Raw genomic sequence first — 13110 nt, forward strand, 5'->3', positions numbered from 1 at the left:
AATATCCTTCAACACTTCACTTGTCCAGCAACCCATTATGAGCCTTGGTTTGTTGATCATTATAATGGAGTCATTGAGGTTGACTTCTTTGCAGAGATGTGTGAACGCTGAATTATTCCTTTGAAGGTAAGTCTCCACACTATTCAAACTCAAATTGAAAGGACTTTGATGCCTACTTACAGTTTGTGTTCTGTTTGCCATGAAACCTTTTTATCCTCCACTTCTTGCCTGAGTGGGATGCACCTGGAAAAAAAAAAAAATCATATAGACAGTTTTTAATATAAAAAAACTTTGAAGACCCTTCTCAGAGAAAATATCCACTAGCCCAAAAGTCTATACTAAAATTCTTACTGACAAGGGAGCTAAAAGCCACCTAAGATCTTCAGTAGAAGCAGACTGTATGCAGAAAGCTCCTTCCTGTTTTCTGCTTTGCTGCCTGGAGCAGCTCAGCCAGACTGCTTTGCATGTCATCAGCCTGCTGGAGACCCTGGCAGAGCTCACAGATGATCGAAGCACCAAGGCTGGCTGCCTTCAGTGTGTCCTTTATATCCAAGTTGATCACATGCACAGGCTGCCAGGTCTTCTGTTCTCTAGCATACAGATCTTTCACCACCATTTTATACACTCTCTCAGCACAGGTGAAGATGACATCAAAGGGATCTGTGCACTCTTGAAATCATTCTGGACAAGGCTTAATTATCTCATTTGTCCCCAGTGTGTGAAACACCCCACTGCTGCTATAGCATACCTGGTCTTTGAGGAGAAGGTCTTGGCGCATCTATTCATATGTGGTGGAGAAATCATAGACTACAGGGAGGGTGCCAGTCCTGGGAGAGTCATACAGGATCCCACTCCAAAAGACCTGACATTGAATCCTTTCTTCTTGAGGATATTGTGGGCTTTCATGCTTCTGTTCATGTTGCTCATATAGACCATAGCGGTGCTGACTGGGGAGGAGGGCATGATGGTGGCCATTTGAGACTCCAGCTGCATGGGTGGGCTTCAGGGTCCAAGGGAACTCTGAAACCAGGGAGATGAGCACCTGGGTCCAGCTCTTGTAACTAGTATAGTGTCAAAGAACAGAGACCAGGTTTATATGCAGTCATCACTCTGAAATGGGTAGAGAACTCTTGATTTATGAGTGTGTTAACTCTTGAATGATTGGGTTTGGATAGTGGATTTGGACTAGAGAACTAGATTCAGTCATCTGAACAATCTGGTATTAAATTATCTTTAACAACTAATTCTGGGCAAAGGTGTCACTACCCTGTGGCTGTTTTGAAATCTCCACTTATGATAGAAATGAAAAAAGGCAAAATGGCTGTCTGAGGAGGCCTTACAAATAGCTGTGAGAAGAAGAGAAGCAAAAGGCAAAGGAGAAAAGGAAAGATATACCCATTTGAGTGCAGAGTTCCAAAGAATAGCAAGGAGAGATAAGAAAGCCTTCCTCAGTGATCAATGCAAAGAAATAGAGGAAAACAATAGAATGAGAAAGACTAGAGATCTCTTCAAGAAAATTAGAGATACCAAAGGAACATTTCGTGCAAAGATGGGCACAATAAAGGACAGAAACGGTATGGACCTAACAGAAGCAGAAGATATTCAGAAGAGGTGGCAAGAATACACAGAAGAGCTATACAAATAAAGATCTTCATGACCCAGATAATCACAATGGTGTGATCACTCACCTAGAGCCAGACATCCTGGAATGTGAAGTCATCCTGGAATGTGGGCCTTAGGAAGCATCACTACAAACAGAGCTAGTGGAGGTGATGGAATTTCAGTTGCGCTATTTCAAATCCTAAAAGATGATGCTGTGAATGTGCTACACTCACTATGCCAGCAAATTTGGAAAACACAGCAGTGGCCACAGGACAGGAAAAGGTCAGTTTTCATTCGAATCCCAAAGAAAGGCAATGCCAAACAATGCTCAAACTACCGCACAATTGCACTCATTTCACACACTAGCAAAGTAATGCTCAAAATTCTCCAAGCCAGGCTTCAGCAATACATGAACTGTGAACTTGCAGATGTTCAAGCTGGATTTAGAAAAGGCAGAGGAACCAGAGATCAGATTGCCAACATCCATTGGATCATGGAAAAAGCAAGAGAGTTCCAGGAAAACATCTACTTCTGCTTTATTGACTATGCCAAAGCCTTTGACTGTGTAGATCACAAAAAAACTGTGGAAAATTCTGAAAGAGAAGGGAATACCAGACCACCTGACCTGCCTCCTGAGAAACCTATATGCAGGTCAGGAAGCAACAGTTAGAACTGGACATGGAACAATAATCTGGTTCCAAATAAGGAAAGGAGTACATCAAGGCTGTATATGGTCACCCTGTTTATTTAACTTATATGCAGAGTACATCATGAGAAATGCTGGACTGGATGAAGCACAAGCTGGAATCAAGATTGCTCGGAGAAGTATCAATAACCTCAGATATGCAGGTGACACCATGCTTCTGGCAGAAAGCGAAGAACTAAGAGCCTCTTGATGAAAGTGAAAGAGGAGAGTGAAAAAGTTGGCTTAAAGCTCAACATTCAAAAAACTAAGATCAGAGGATCTGGTCCCATCACTTCATGGCAAACAGATGGGGAAACAATGGAAACAGTGAATACTTTATTTTGGGGGGCTCCAAAATCACTGCAGCATGAAATTAAGACACTTGCTCCTTGTAAGAAAAGTTATTACCAATCTAGACAGCATATTTAAAAATATAGACGTTACTTTGCCAACAAAGGTCTAGTCAAAGCTATGGTTTATCCAGTATTCATGTATGGATGTGAGAGTGGGACTATAAAGAAAGCTGAGCACCAAAGAATTGATGCTTTTGAACTGTAGTATTGGAGAAGACTCTTGAGAATCCCTTGGACAGCAAGGAGATCCAACCAGTCCATCCTAAAGGAAATCAGTCCTGAATATTCATTGGAAGGACTGAGGCTGAAGCTGAAACTCCAATATTTTGACCACCTGATGCGAAGAACTGACCCATTGGAGAAGACCCTGATGCTGGGAAAGATTGAAGGTGGGTGGAGAAGGGGATGACAGAGGTTGAGATGGTTGGATGGCATCACCAACTCAATGGACATGAGTTTGAGTAAACTCCAGGAGTTGGTAATGGACAGGGAGGCCTGGGGTGCTGCAGTCCATGGGATTGCAAAGAGTTAGACATGACTGAGTGACTGAACTGAACTGAACTTATGATATTAGGCAAAATGCCCAGACTATTCCCAAGCTTGTCATCAGCCCTTCTAGTGACCTGAGAACATGCATATGAAGAACATGTCTGAAATCTCCAAGCTTACACTTCATTCAGTTACAAGAATTGTTCCATATTTTTTTTCCTACAATTATTGCTTTAGAATTGTAATTGTGTTAAATCACAGGAAGATACACATAGTTTTGCCCATAAAGTAATAAAATTATTCACCTGTGTAAAAAGGGAACTCCTGGAAAACATCCCTGCAGATAATATTTCAGGAGTTCCAAGAATACCACCTACCCTCCATTTGATTTTCTTGAATTCATGATGATTCTCCAGGGACAGGAGCAGCCACCACTAACTTTCTCATGTCTTCAAGTAGACAGTTGTCTGACCATTCTATACTAAAATATAGTCATTTTTAGTTCCATTCCTTTGTTAGTTTGCAGAATTAACAGAGCAAAGGATACTGATCTAAAACTTATGAACAAGACAAAATAAGGATAGTCCTGTTCCTTCAAAATGGTGCAAGAGAAACAGTCACTTAGTACATCACAGATTTTATGTCCCTGTGCCTCCAACAGTTAGAGTGATTGTCATATTCATAGTCCTACCTTAGAAAACACACTTGGTCTTCTCAAAGTGTGAATCTCAGACCCAGGGGATTAACATCAACCTGGAATGTCTGAGAAAGGCAACTTTGGATCCCAGACCACCAAATCAGAAACTCAGAGTGGAGACCAGAGGTCTGTCATGTACAAAGCCCTTCAGATGATTGTGATGTACACCATGACTTGAGAGCAACTGCCTCAAAGCAGGAGTTTCTGAGCCTTGACTGGAACTTGGAAGTCCCTGGGAATTTGTACAAAGAATGGCTTCAAGAACACAAGGGAAGCAGAACATTTGTAAGAGAAAAGTCTTACAAACACCAGGCATAAATGGAAAAGTAGTCACAACTTAAATATAGCGTGAAATGTTATTACAGTCAGTGACCCAGACTTGAAGGGATCCTATAAGTCGTGAAGAACTAGATCTTGGGTGTGAACTGAATAGAGCGAATGGAAATGGATCAGGGCCTTATGGGCCTTCCCCACCAGGTCCTCAGTCAGCCTTTGTGAAAACAACTTTAGTTAAAAAATAACCTTGGGAACTTCCCTGGTAGTTCAGTGGTTAAGAGTCTCTCTGCCTGTGCAGCGGGCACAGGTTTGATCCCTGGTCCAGGAAGATTCAACATGCCACAGGACAATATAACCCATTGGCCACAACTACTAAGCTGGCCCACTGCAACTACTGAAGCCTGCCCACCTAGAGCTGGTGCCTCAAACCAAGAGAAACCTGCACACTGCAATGAAGAAAATCCACACAGAGCATGGAAGACCCAGCACATTCAAAAATAAAGAAAAAGAATAAGCTTATTCACAGAAGTGAGAAAAGGCAGAAACAAAGGAAAACAGTCTAACAAAACTAAATAATAGTTTAGTCACTAAGGATAGTTAAGTATCTTTAGTTCTCCCTTAAGTGCTGTAGATAATATTTTGAGACATAGCCTGTGAGCTATCTTGTAGATACTGAAACACCTGCCCTGTGGGTTAACTACACAATGACTATGCATTTGCCATGACATTTGCTGTTTTTGTTGTTTAGTCGCTAAGTCACTAAGACTCTTTTGCGACTTTGTGGACAGTAGCTGCCAGGCTTCTCTGTCCATGAGATTTTTCAGGCAAGAGTACTGGAATGGGTTGCCATTTCTTTCTCCAGGGTATCTGCCTGACCCAGGGAATGAACCTGTGTCTCTTGCATTGCAGGCAGATTCTTTACCACTGAGCCACCAGACTGGCCCTGTCCATGATATAAGCTTCCACAATTTTGAAATTGCTCGTAAGGAAAGAGGAACAAACCAACCATAGAACTGAAGATTAACTGGACTTAAAAAATCAAGATGACACAGATCAAATCAGCTCATGACCAATATCAAGATGACTATCATAGCTGTTTCTGCATGTAGCCCCCTCCCTCTGTCTATAAAAATGCTTGCCCACTGATTGTCAGAGGGGCAGAGTCAGTCTTTGGAGAGGAGTCTGTCCTCCCTGAACTACCACTCCCCTGCCCTCTCCACCTGATTGCCAGGATGCAAAATAAACTTTCCTTTCCACTAAACTTGCCTCTTTATTGGCTTTTGAGCAGTGAGAATCCAGAACCCACTTACAGTTAGAAAACTCTAATCAAAATCAGAGGGGAGGAGTATGTTTCTAAAGGAGTTAGGAAATACTTTAAACCAACCTTGAAGACTAGCGCACAAATTGGTGCCATATAATGTGACCAAAGTAAAGGAAGGAGTCTGAGAGTCGGCCATGGCTTGCTCTCTTCTTCAGTAGAAGCAGACCGTGTGCAGAAAGCTCCTTCCTGTTTTCCTCTCCACTGCCAGGAGCAGCTCAGCCAGACTGCCTTCCATGTCTTCTGCCTGCTGGAGGCGTTCGCAGAGCTCACAGATGATCAGAGACCCAAGCGTGGCATCCTCCGTGTTGTCGTCCATGTCCACGTTGATCACGTGCACAGGCTGGCAGGTCTCCTGCTCCCGGACCCACAGCTCTTCTATCACCCGGTCATAGACGCTCTCCTCGCAGGTGAAGATGACATCAAAGTGATCTCTGCACTCTTGAAATCTTTCCGGGCGAGGCTTGATTCTCTCGTTTCTTCCCAAGATGTGCAAGATGCCGTTGCTGGTATAGCGTTCTCGGTCTATGCGCACAAGGTCCTTGCGCATCTGCTCATACGTGGTGGAGAAATCATAAACCACAGGGAGGTTGCACGCAGTTCCTGGGAGCCTGACTCGGGATCCAGCTCCAAAAGACCTGACACTGAAACCTTTCTTCCTGAGAATGCTGTGGGCCTCCATGCTCCTGTTCATGTTGCTCATGCAGACCACAGCCACCTTGAGGGAGGACAAGGACATGGCGGGGGCCACCTGGCACTCCAAGCAGATAAGTGGAATTCAGAGGCTGAGGGGACTCTGAAACTTGGGAGAGGATGGCCTGGGCCCAGCTCTTCCAGAGTATTCATGTCAAAAAACAGAACGTTTTTATAGGGAGGCACTAGCCCCAGATGAGTGGAGATCTCTTCATTGGTGATTGGGTTAAATCTTGAGTGACTGGAGTTTTGTTTTCTTTTTCTGGTATAAAGTTTATTGAATTATGCTTACATATGTACACATATCCATAAGGAACATATCCACAGAAACTCAAGAGCCCCCTCAGGCCACCTTTTAGCTTGAGTGATTGGGTTTGGATAGTGTATGCTGAACAGAGAACGGAATCCAATCACCAGAACAATCCAGTGATTAAATCACCCAACTTCTACCTCAAACTTGTGCCTACCCCCAACAGCCTACCCCCAACTGCAATCTCCAGTTAACCCCTTCATTGCTTATGCATATAGTGCTAGTTTTGTACTTAGGCAAAGTCAATACGCTACTCACAGACTTGAAATTTTCAAGCCTATACCTAATTTAATGACACAAAACATCACTATGGCTATTCTATATCTTTTTCTCATATTGTTGATAACTTCGGAAGTGTAACTGTGTTAAGTTGTAGGAGGATATCCATATTTCTGCTCCTAAATTTATAAGATTATTCACCAGAGTCAAATCAACCTCTGGAAACATTTCTACTGATAGTTTTTCACAAGTTCAGCTCAGTTCAGTTCAGTTGCTCAGTCGTGTCCAACTCTTTGTGACCCCATGAATCACAGTATACCAGGCCTCCCTGTCCATCACCAACTCCCGGAGTTCACTCAAACTCACGTCCATTGAGTTGGTGTTGCCATCCAACCATCTCACCCTCTGTTATCCCCTTCTCCCCCTGCCCTCAATCTTTCCCAGAATCAGGGTCTTTTCAAATGAGTCAGTTTTTTGCATCAGGTTTTACTCAGGTACTATTTTCATTCTTAGCAACTCCAGCAACCAACACATTTCCCACTCAGTGTCCACAATGTTCAGGGTTTGATGTTTTCCTAAGATTTTTTTGATGTGGAACATTTTTTTTAAGTCTACTGAACTTGTTTCAATATTGCTTCTTTTTTTTTTTTTTTTTGGCTTTTTGGCTTTGAGGGATGTGGGATCTTAGCTCCTTAGGCAGGGCTGAAACCTGTACCCCTTACATTAGGAGGTGAAGTCCCAACCACTGGACAACCAGAGAAGTCCCTCAATTGCTTTTTTCTAACTCTACAATAGACATCAACTTCTACAGTTCCATTAAGAAATATGCCACTAGATCAAAATATAAACAATAAATTCGCCACCATTAAAGTTCTAACTTTCCAATCTTTTTTTAATTTAAATTTATTCATGTTGATGTATGCCAATCTTTTTTATATTTTTATAACCTATAGGGCTTCCGTGGTGGCTCAGCAGTAAAATATCCACCTGCCAATGCAGGAAATGTGGGTTCGACACCTGGATTGGGAAGATTCCCTGGAGAAGGAATGGCAACCCACTCCAGTATTCTTGCCTGGGAAATCCCATGGAGAGAGGAACCTGGCCAACAGCAGTACACAGGGTTGCAAAAGAGTAACAAACAACTTAGCGACTAAACAACAGACAGGACTCTTAAACGATGTTCCAAAACCTTTTTAATTCAGTACCATTCTTTTTAATTTATTCAAGTACATTTTATATTTTTAAGTAAATAAATTCTATTTTTAATTTATTTTACACTACAAAAGAATACAATGTTGTATTAGCTTCTACTGACAAACTAAATCAGTTATACATATATATATATATATATATATATATATATATATATATACGTTTTTAGGATTCTTTTCCCATATAGGTCATTAGAGACTTTCAGAGAGTTCCTTGTGCTAGAGTAAGTCCTTATTAGTTAACTATTTTATGCACTTTATATTTTGTAATTCATCACTATAATCTCTCCATCTAAGTACCTGCAGCATTTTAATCCTCTGTCACATTTGCCCTGCCTGTCTGAACAAAGAGGAACTCAGAAACATATTACATTTTCCTCAAAATGGGTATTCTGGTGAAAATAATATCAGCTGGATAACACATTTCTATCTTCAGAAGAACATCCTGCCGCTGCTGCTGCTAAGTCACTTCAGTCGTGTCTGACTCTGTGCAACCCCAGAGACAGCAGCACACCAGGCTCCTCTGTCCCTGGGACTCTCCAGGCAAGAACACTGGAGTGGGTTGCCATTTCCTTCTCCAATGCAGGAAAGTGAAAAGTGAAAGTGAAGTCACTCAGTCATGTCCGACTCTTCACGACCCCATGGACTGCAGCCTACCAGGCTCCTCTGCCCATGGGGTTTTCCAGGCAAGAGTACTGGAGTGGGTTGCCACTGCCTTCTCCAAAGAACATTCAACACTACCTAAAAACCTAGCTCAATTTGGTGTTCCCATCACATGAAATGATAGCCTCTACAGATTATCCCCTCCAGTTACCAATCCTGACACTGAGTACCCACCAGCAGCAGAAAGACTAATGATAAAGCCCAAGGAATCTACCAGGAAAGAAACCCTCATGTTCCTACCACCAGCACTGCCACATGCAGATATATAAACATAATCACCTGTGGTGAAAGAAAATTGAGTGTTTCTAAATTACTACCCTCTCTCCTCTTCAGCAAGTCCTCTTATTTCACTTCAACATCTCTCTTGATTCCACATCTACTCCACCTGTCCAGAGCCACAACCCTACTCCTGGGTCCACTCTTTACCTCAGGAATTACTGTACTAGCTGGTATATCTCCAGGTCCACCCTTCACTCCAATATGCCTACAATGTGTAGAGAAAGTCATCTACTTGGTGACACAGCAAATAACCTAATTCAACCATGCCAACTCCCTCTCCTTTACTTTCTCCTTTAAGATACACAGGTCTTGGTGTTACTGCTGATCACAACCAAGAATAAATCATTTCCCAATAGTGAGGATGCACTTTCAGAGGAGCATAATACTCAAAACAATGAATGTTAAGCATGAACAAATTCTCTTGAGGAAAGAATGCTTTTCTCCCTGGAATTTATATCAGTTCAGTTTAGTTCAGTAACACAGTCATATCCGACTTTTTGCAACCCCATGGTGTGCAACACACCTTGTGCAGGACTTCCTTGTCCATCACCAACTCCCAGAGCTTACTCAAAATCATGTCCATTGACTTGGTGATGCCATCCAACCATCTCAATCCTCTGTCGTCCCCGTCTCCTCCCACCTTCAATCTTTCCCAGCATCAGGATCTTTTCAAATGATTCAGTTCTTTGCATCAGAAGGCCAAAGAATTGGAGTTTCATCTTTAGCATCACTCCTTCCAATGAATATCCAGGACTTATTTCCTTCAGAATTGGCTGGTTGTATCTCCTTGCAGTCCAAGGGACTCTCAAGAGTCTTCTCCAACACCACAGTTAAAAAGAATCAATTCTTCAGCACTCAGCCATCTTTATGGTCCAAGTCTCACATCCATACATGACTACTGGAAAAACCATAGCTTTGAGTAGATGGACCTTTGTTGGCAAAGTAATGTCTCTGCTTTTTTGATATGCTGTCTAAGTTTTTCAATTTTTTTTCCCAAGGAGCAAGCATCTTTTAATTTCATGGCTGCAGTCACCATCTGCAGTGATTTTGGAGACCAAGAAAATAAAGGCTCTCACTGTTTCCATTGTTTCCCCATCTGTTTGCCATGGAGTGATGGAACCAGATGCCATAATCATAGTTTTTGGAATGCTGAATAGTAAGCCAGCTTTCTCACTCTCCTCTTTCACCTTCATCAAGAGGCTCTTCAATTCCTCTTTGCTTTCTGCCATAAGGATGGTGTCATCAGCCTATCTGAGGTTATTGATATTTCTCAATGCAATCTTGATTCCAGCTTGTGTTTCATCCAGGTTGGCATTTCGCATGATGTACTCTTCATAGAAGCTAAGTAAGCAGGGTGACAATATACAGTCTTGACATACTCCTTTCCCAATTTGGAACCAGTCCGCTGTCCCACGTCTGGTTCTAACTGTTGCTTCTTGACCTGCATACAGGTTTCTCTGGAGGCAGTAATGGTGTCTGATATTCCCATCTCCTGAAGAATTTTCCAGAGTTTGTTGTGATCCACACAGTCAAAGGCTTTACTGTACTGTAGTCAATGAAGCAGAAGTAGATGTTTGATACTTAATTATTAAACTATTATTATTTAGTCTTGTTAGATGGACTGCTCTCCTTTATTTCTGCATTCTCTCACTTCACTGATTAAGCTTATCCTTTAGCTAATTTTTTTCACAGACAAAAGCAGGCAGAGGACATAGTTGGGAAAGACCATAGCGTCCTGTTCTATTTCACTTAGAGCCCAAGATCTTGCTGTACAATGTTTGTTAGACCCCTTCAGGTTTGGGTCACTACTCTAATAAAATTTCATGCTGTATGTAGCTTCTGACTACCTTTTCATTTATGCCTGGTGTTTCTTTGACAAGATTTTTCTCTTTTGAATGTCCTGCTTCCCTTGTATTCTTGATGCCCCGTTTTGAACAAATTCTCATGGCTTCCAAGAATCGATCAAGGCTCAGAAACTCCTGCTTTAAGTCAGTTGCTCTCAAACCTTGCTGTACATTCCAATTATCTGAAGAACTTTGTACATCCCAGATCTCTGGGCTCCACTCCCAGATTTCCCAATTTGGTGGCCTGGGATCCAAAGTTACCTTACCCCACATTCTGGGTCAATGTTAATGTCCTGGCTTTGGGACTCATATTTGGAGAAGATCAAATATGTTCACTGAGGTAGGATTCCTTCAATGTGACAATCACTACAATTGACAGAGGCACAGAGCCATAAAATCTGTGAGTTTCTAAATGGATGCTTCTTCTGAATGATTTTGAAGAGACAAGACTGTGTCTCCTTTCTGTTTGGTGTACAGTTCATAATTTTTAATCTATAACCTTGGTAGGTCACCTCTGCAAACTGACAAAAGAAACGGAATTTAAAACTACTATATTTCAGTATAGACTGTTCAGAGAGAGCTGTACTTGAAAGCATGGGGAAGCCATGGAGGTGGCTCCAGTCCCTGGAGAAACATCATGAAATCAAGAAAATCAAATGGAGGATGTGCGTGTTTTTAAACTCTGGCAATATTAATAGGAGGGATGTTTTCCAAACAATTGCTTGTACACTGGTGAATCATGCTATTATTTATGGGCAAAATTATGTGCTTCTCAGATAATGTAACAAAATTATAATTCTAGATTATCAATTGGAGGAAATAAATATGAAACAACTATTTTGCAATTATACATATAATGAATTAATTATAACTTTGAAAACTTCAAACACACTTTTCACATGCATGTTCTCCAATCAGTAGAGAGAATGATGACAAGCTTGGAAGTAGCCTGGACACATTGTCTTATATGTATAGTAGAATCTTCTAAATGTGGCCCAGAGGATGAAGTGGAGACTACAAAACACTCCCACCAGGGAGCCAGACCAGGTAAGAGACTAGACGTGCAGATAATTGAATTAACAAACTTAGCTTCACTTCAGTATTCTTCCCTGGAGAATCCCGTGGACAGAGGAGCCAGGTGGGCTGCTGTCCATGGGGTCACACAGAGTTGAACAGGACTGAAGCGACTTGGCAATCTTAGCCTCATACACACAGGCATGTACAGGGTTAATTGTACCTGGAAAAGGACTCTGGGGTGGCAAGGTAGCTGGATGGGCACCTCCTGGCAGTCGAGTTGGATCACCAGGTTGTTCTGGTCACCCCATTGGGTCCACTGTCTACATCCAATCACTCAAGAGTTAAGCCAATATCCAATCAAGAGGTCTCCGCCCACCTTGGGCCCATGCCTCCATGTGAAGGCCTTCTCTCTTCTCTGATTCAAATCCTCACTAGAAAAGTGGACACAGCCGGTCATCTCCCTGGCCTTCAGAGTCCCCCTCGGACCCTGAAGCCCTCCTGTCCAGCTGGAGTCCCAAGAGGCTGCCGCCATGCCCTCCTCCCCGCTCAGGGTGGCCGTGGTCTGCATGAGCAATGTCAACAGGAGCATGGAAGCCCACCGCGTCCTCAGGAAGAATGGGTTCCATGTCAGGTCTTTTGGAGTCGGATCCCACGTGAGGCTCCCAGGAGGGCCACGCAAGCCACCTGTGCTCTACGACTTCTCCACGCCCTATAAGAAGATGCACAGCGACCTCTCCTCTAAAGACCGAAAGCACTACCAAAGGAATGGAGTCTTACGCATCCTGAGAAGAAATGAGAGAATCAAGCCTGGCCCAGAAAGGTTTCAAGAGTGCCCAGATCCCTTTGACGTCATCTTCACCTGTGGGCAGAGGGCCTATAACCGGGTGGTGGCCGACCTGTGCGCCAGGGACCAGGAGACCTGGCAGCCTGTGCCGGTCGTCAACGTGGACATAGACGACACCCTGGAGGCAGCCAGCCTTGGAGCCTCGATCATCTGTGAGCTCTGCCAGGGTCTCCAGCAGGCAGACGACACGCAAAGTCGTCTGGCCGAACTGCTCCAGGCGGCCAAGGAGAAAACAGGAAGGAGCTTTCTGCACACGGTCTGCTTCTACTGAGGAAGCATCTTGGCTGGTTTCAGCTCCTTGGCGGTAAGAACTCATGCCTGGACTCTTGATCTGCTGGGTATTTTCTGAGGGAGGCTTCTTCAGAGCCATTTCTGCTAAAGGAAGAGTTAATTCACAACAGTGTTCTCAGAGTGATGGGTGCCAGGAAGTGAGCTTTTATGCATTTGCCTGAAAGCCTCAGGGGCAGCTATCACCCTAGGGAGATCAGATTTCGAGTTGCCTTTGCAACAACATCTCTCTATCCCACATATGTGGATCATGTCTGTAGGTCTCTTTAAGTCTTCGTTTTCCACTATTTTTCTCTATACGTCCCTTGATCAGATGTGCTCA

At 43.1% G+C, this 13110-nt stretch overlaps 2 protein-coding genes and 1 pseudogene across 2 annotated transcripts; 1 reads left to right on the top strand and 2 right to left on the bottom strand.

Annotated features, from left to right (window-relative positions):
- Positions 1–382: 382 nt before the first annotated feature.
- On the bottom strand, positions 383–963 carry LOC128060744 (RNA polymerase II subunit A C-terminal domain phosphatase SSU72-like; annotated as a pseudogene).
- A 4611-nt stretch (positions 964–5574) lies between these two features.
- Positions 5575–6159, bottom strand: LOC128060696 (RNA polymerase II subunit A C-terminal domain phosphatase SSU72-like). Its single transcript, XM_052653077.1, has one exon. The coding sequence runs from the start codon at positions 6157–6159 to the stop codon at positions 5575–5577; it is 585 nt and encodes a 194-aa protein (XP_052509037.1).
- Positions 6160–12183: 6024 nt separating this feature from the next.
- LOC128060736 (RNA polymerase II subunit A C-terminal domain phosphatase SSU72-like) lies at positions 12184–12771 on the top strand. Its single transcript, XM_052653115.1, has one exon. The coding sequence runs from the start codon at positions 12187–12189 to the stop codon at positions 12769–12771; it is 585 nt and encodes a 194-aa protein (XP_052509075.1). The 5' UTR covers positions 12184–12186.
- The last annotated feature ends 339 nt before the right edge of the window (positions 12772–13110 follow it).

This window comes from Budorcas taxicolor, chromosome 15, assembly GCF_023091745.1.
Source record: "Budorcas taxicolor isolate Tak-1 chromosome 15, Takin1.1, whole genome shotgun sequence".
Classification (NCBI taxonomy): domain Eukaryota; kingdom Metazoa; phylum Chordata; class Mammalia; order Artiodactyla; family Bovidae; genus Budorcas; species Budorcas taxicolor.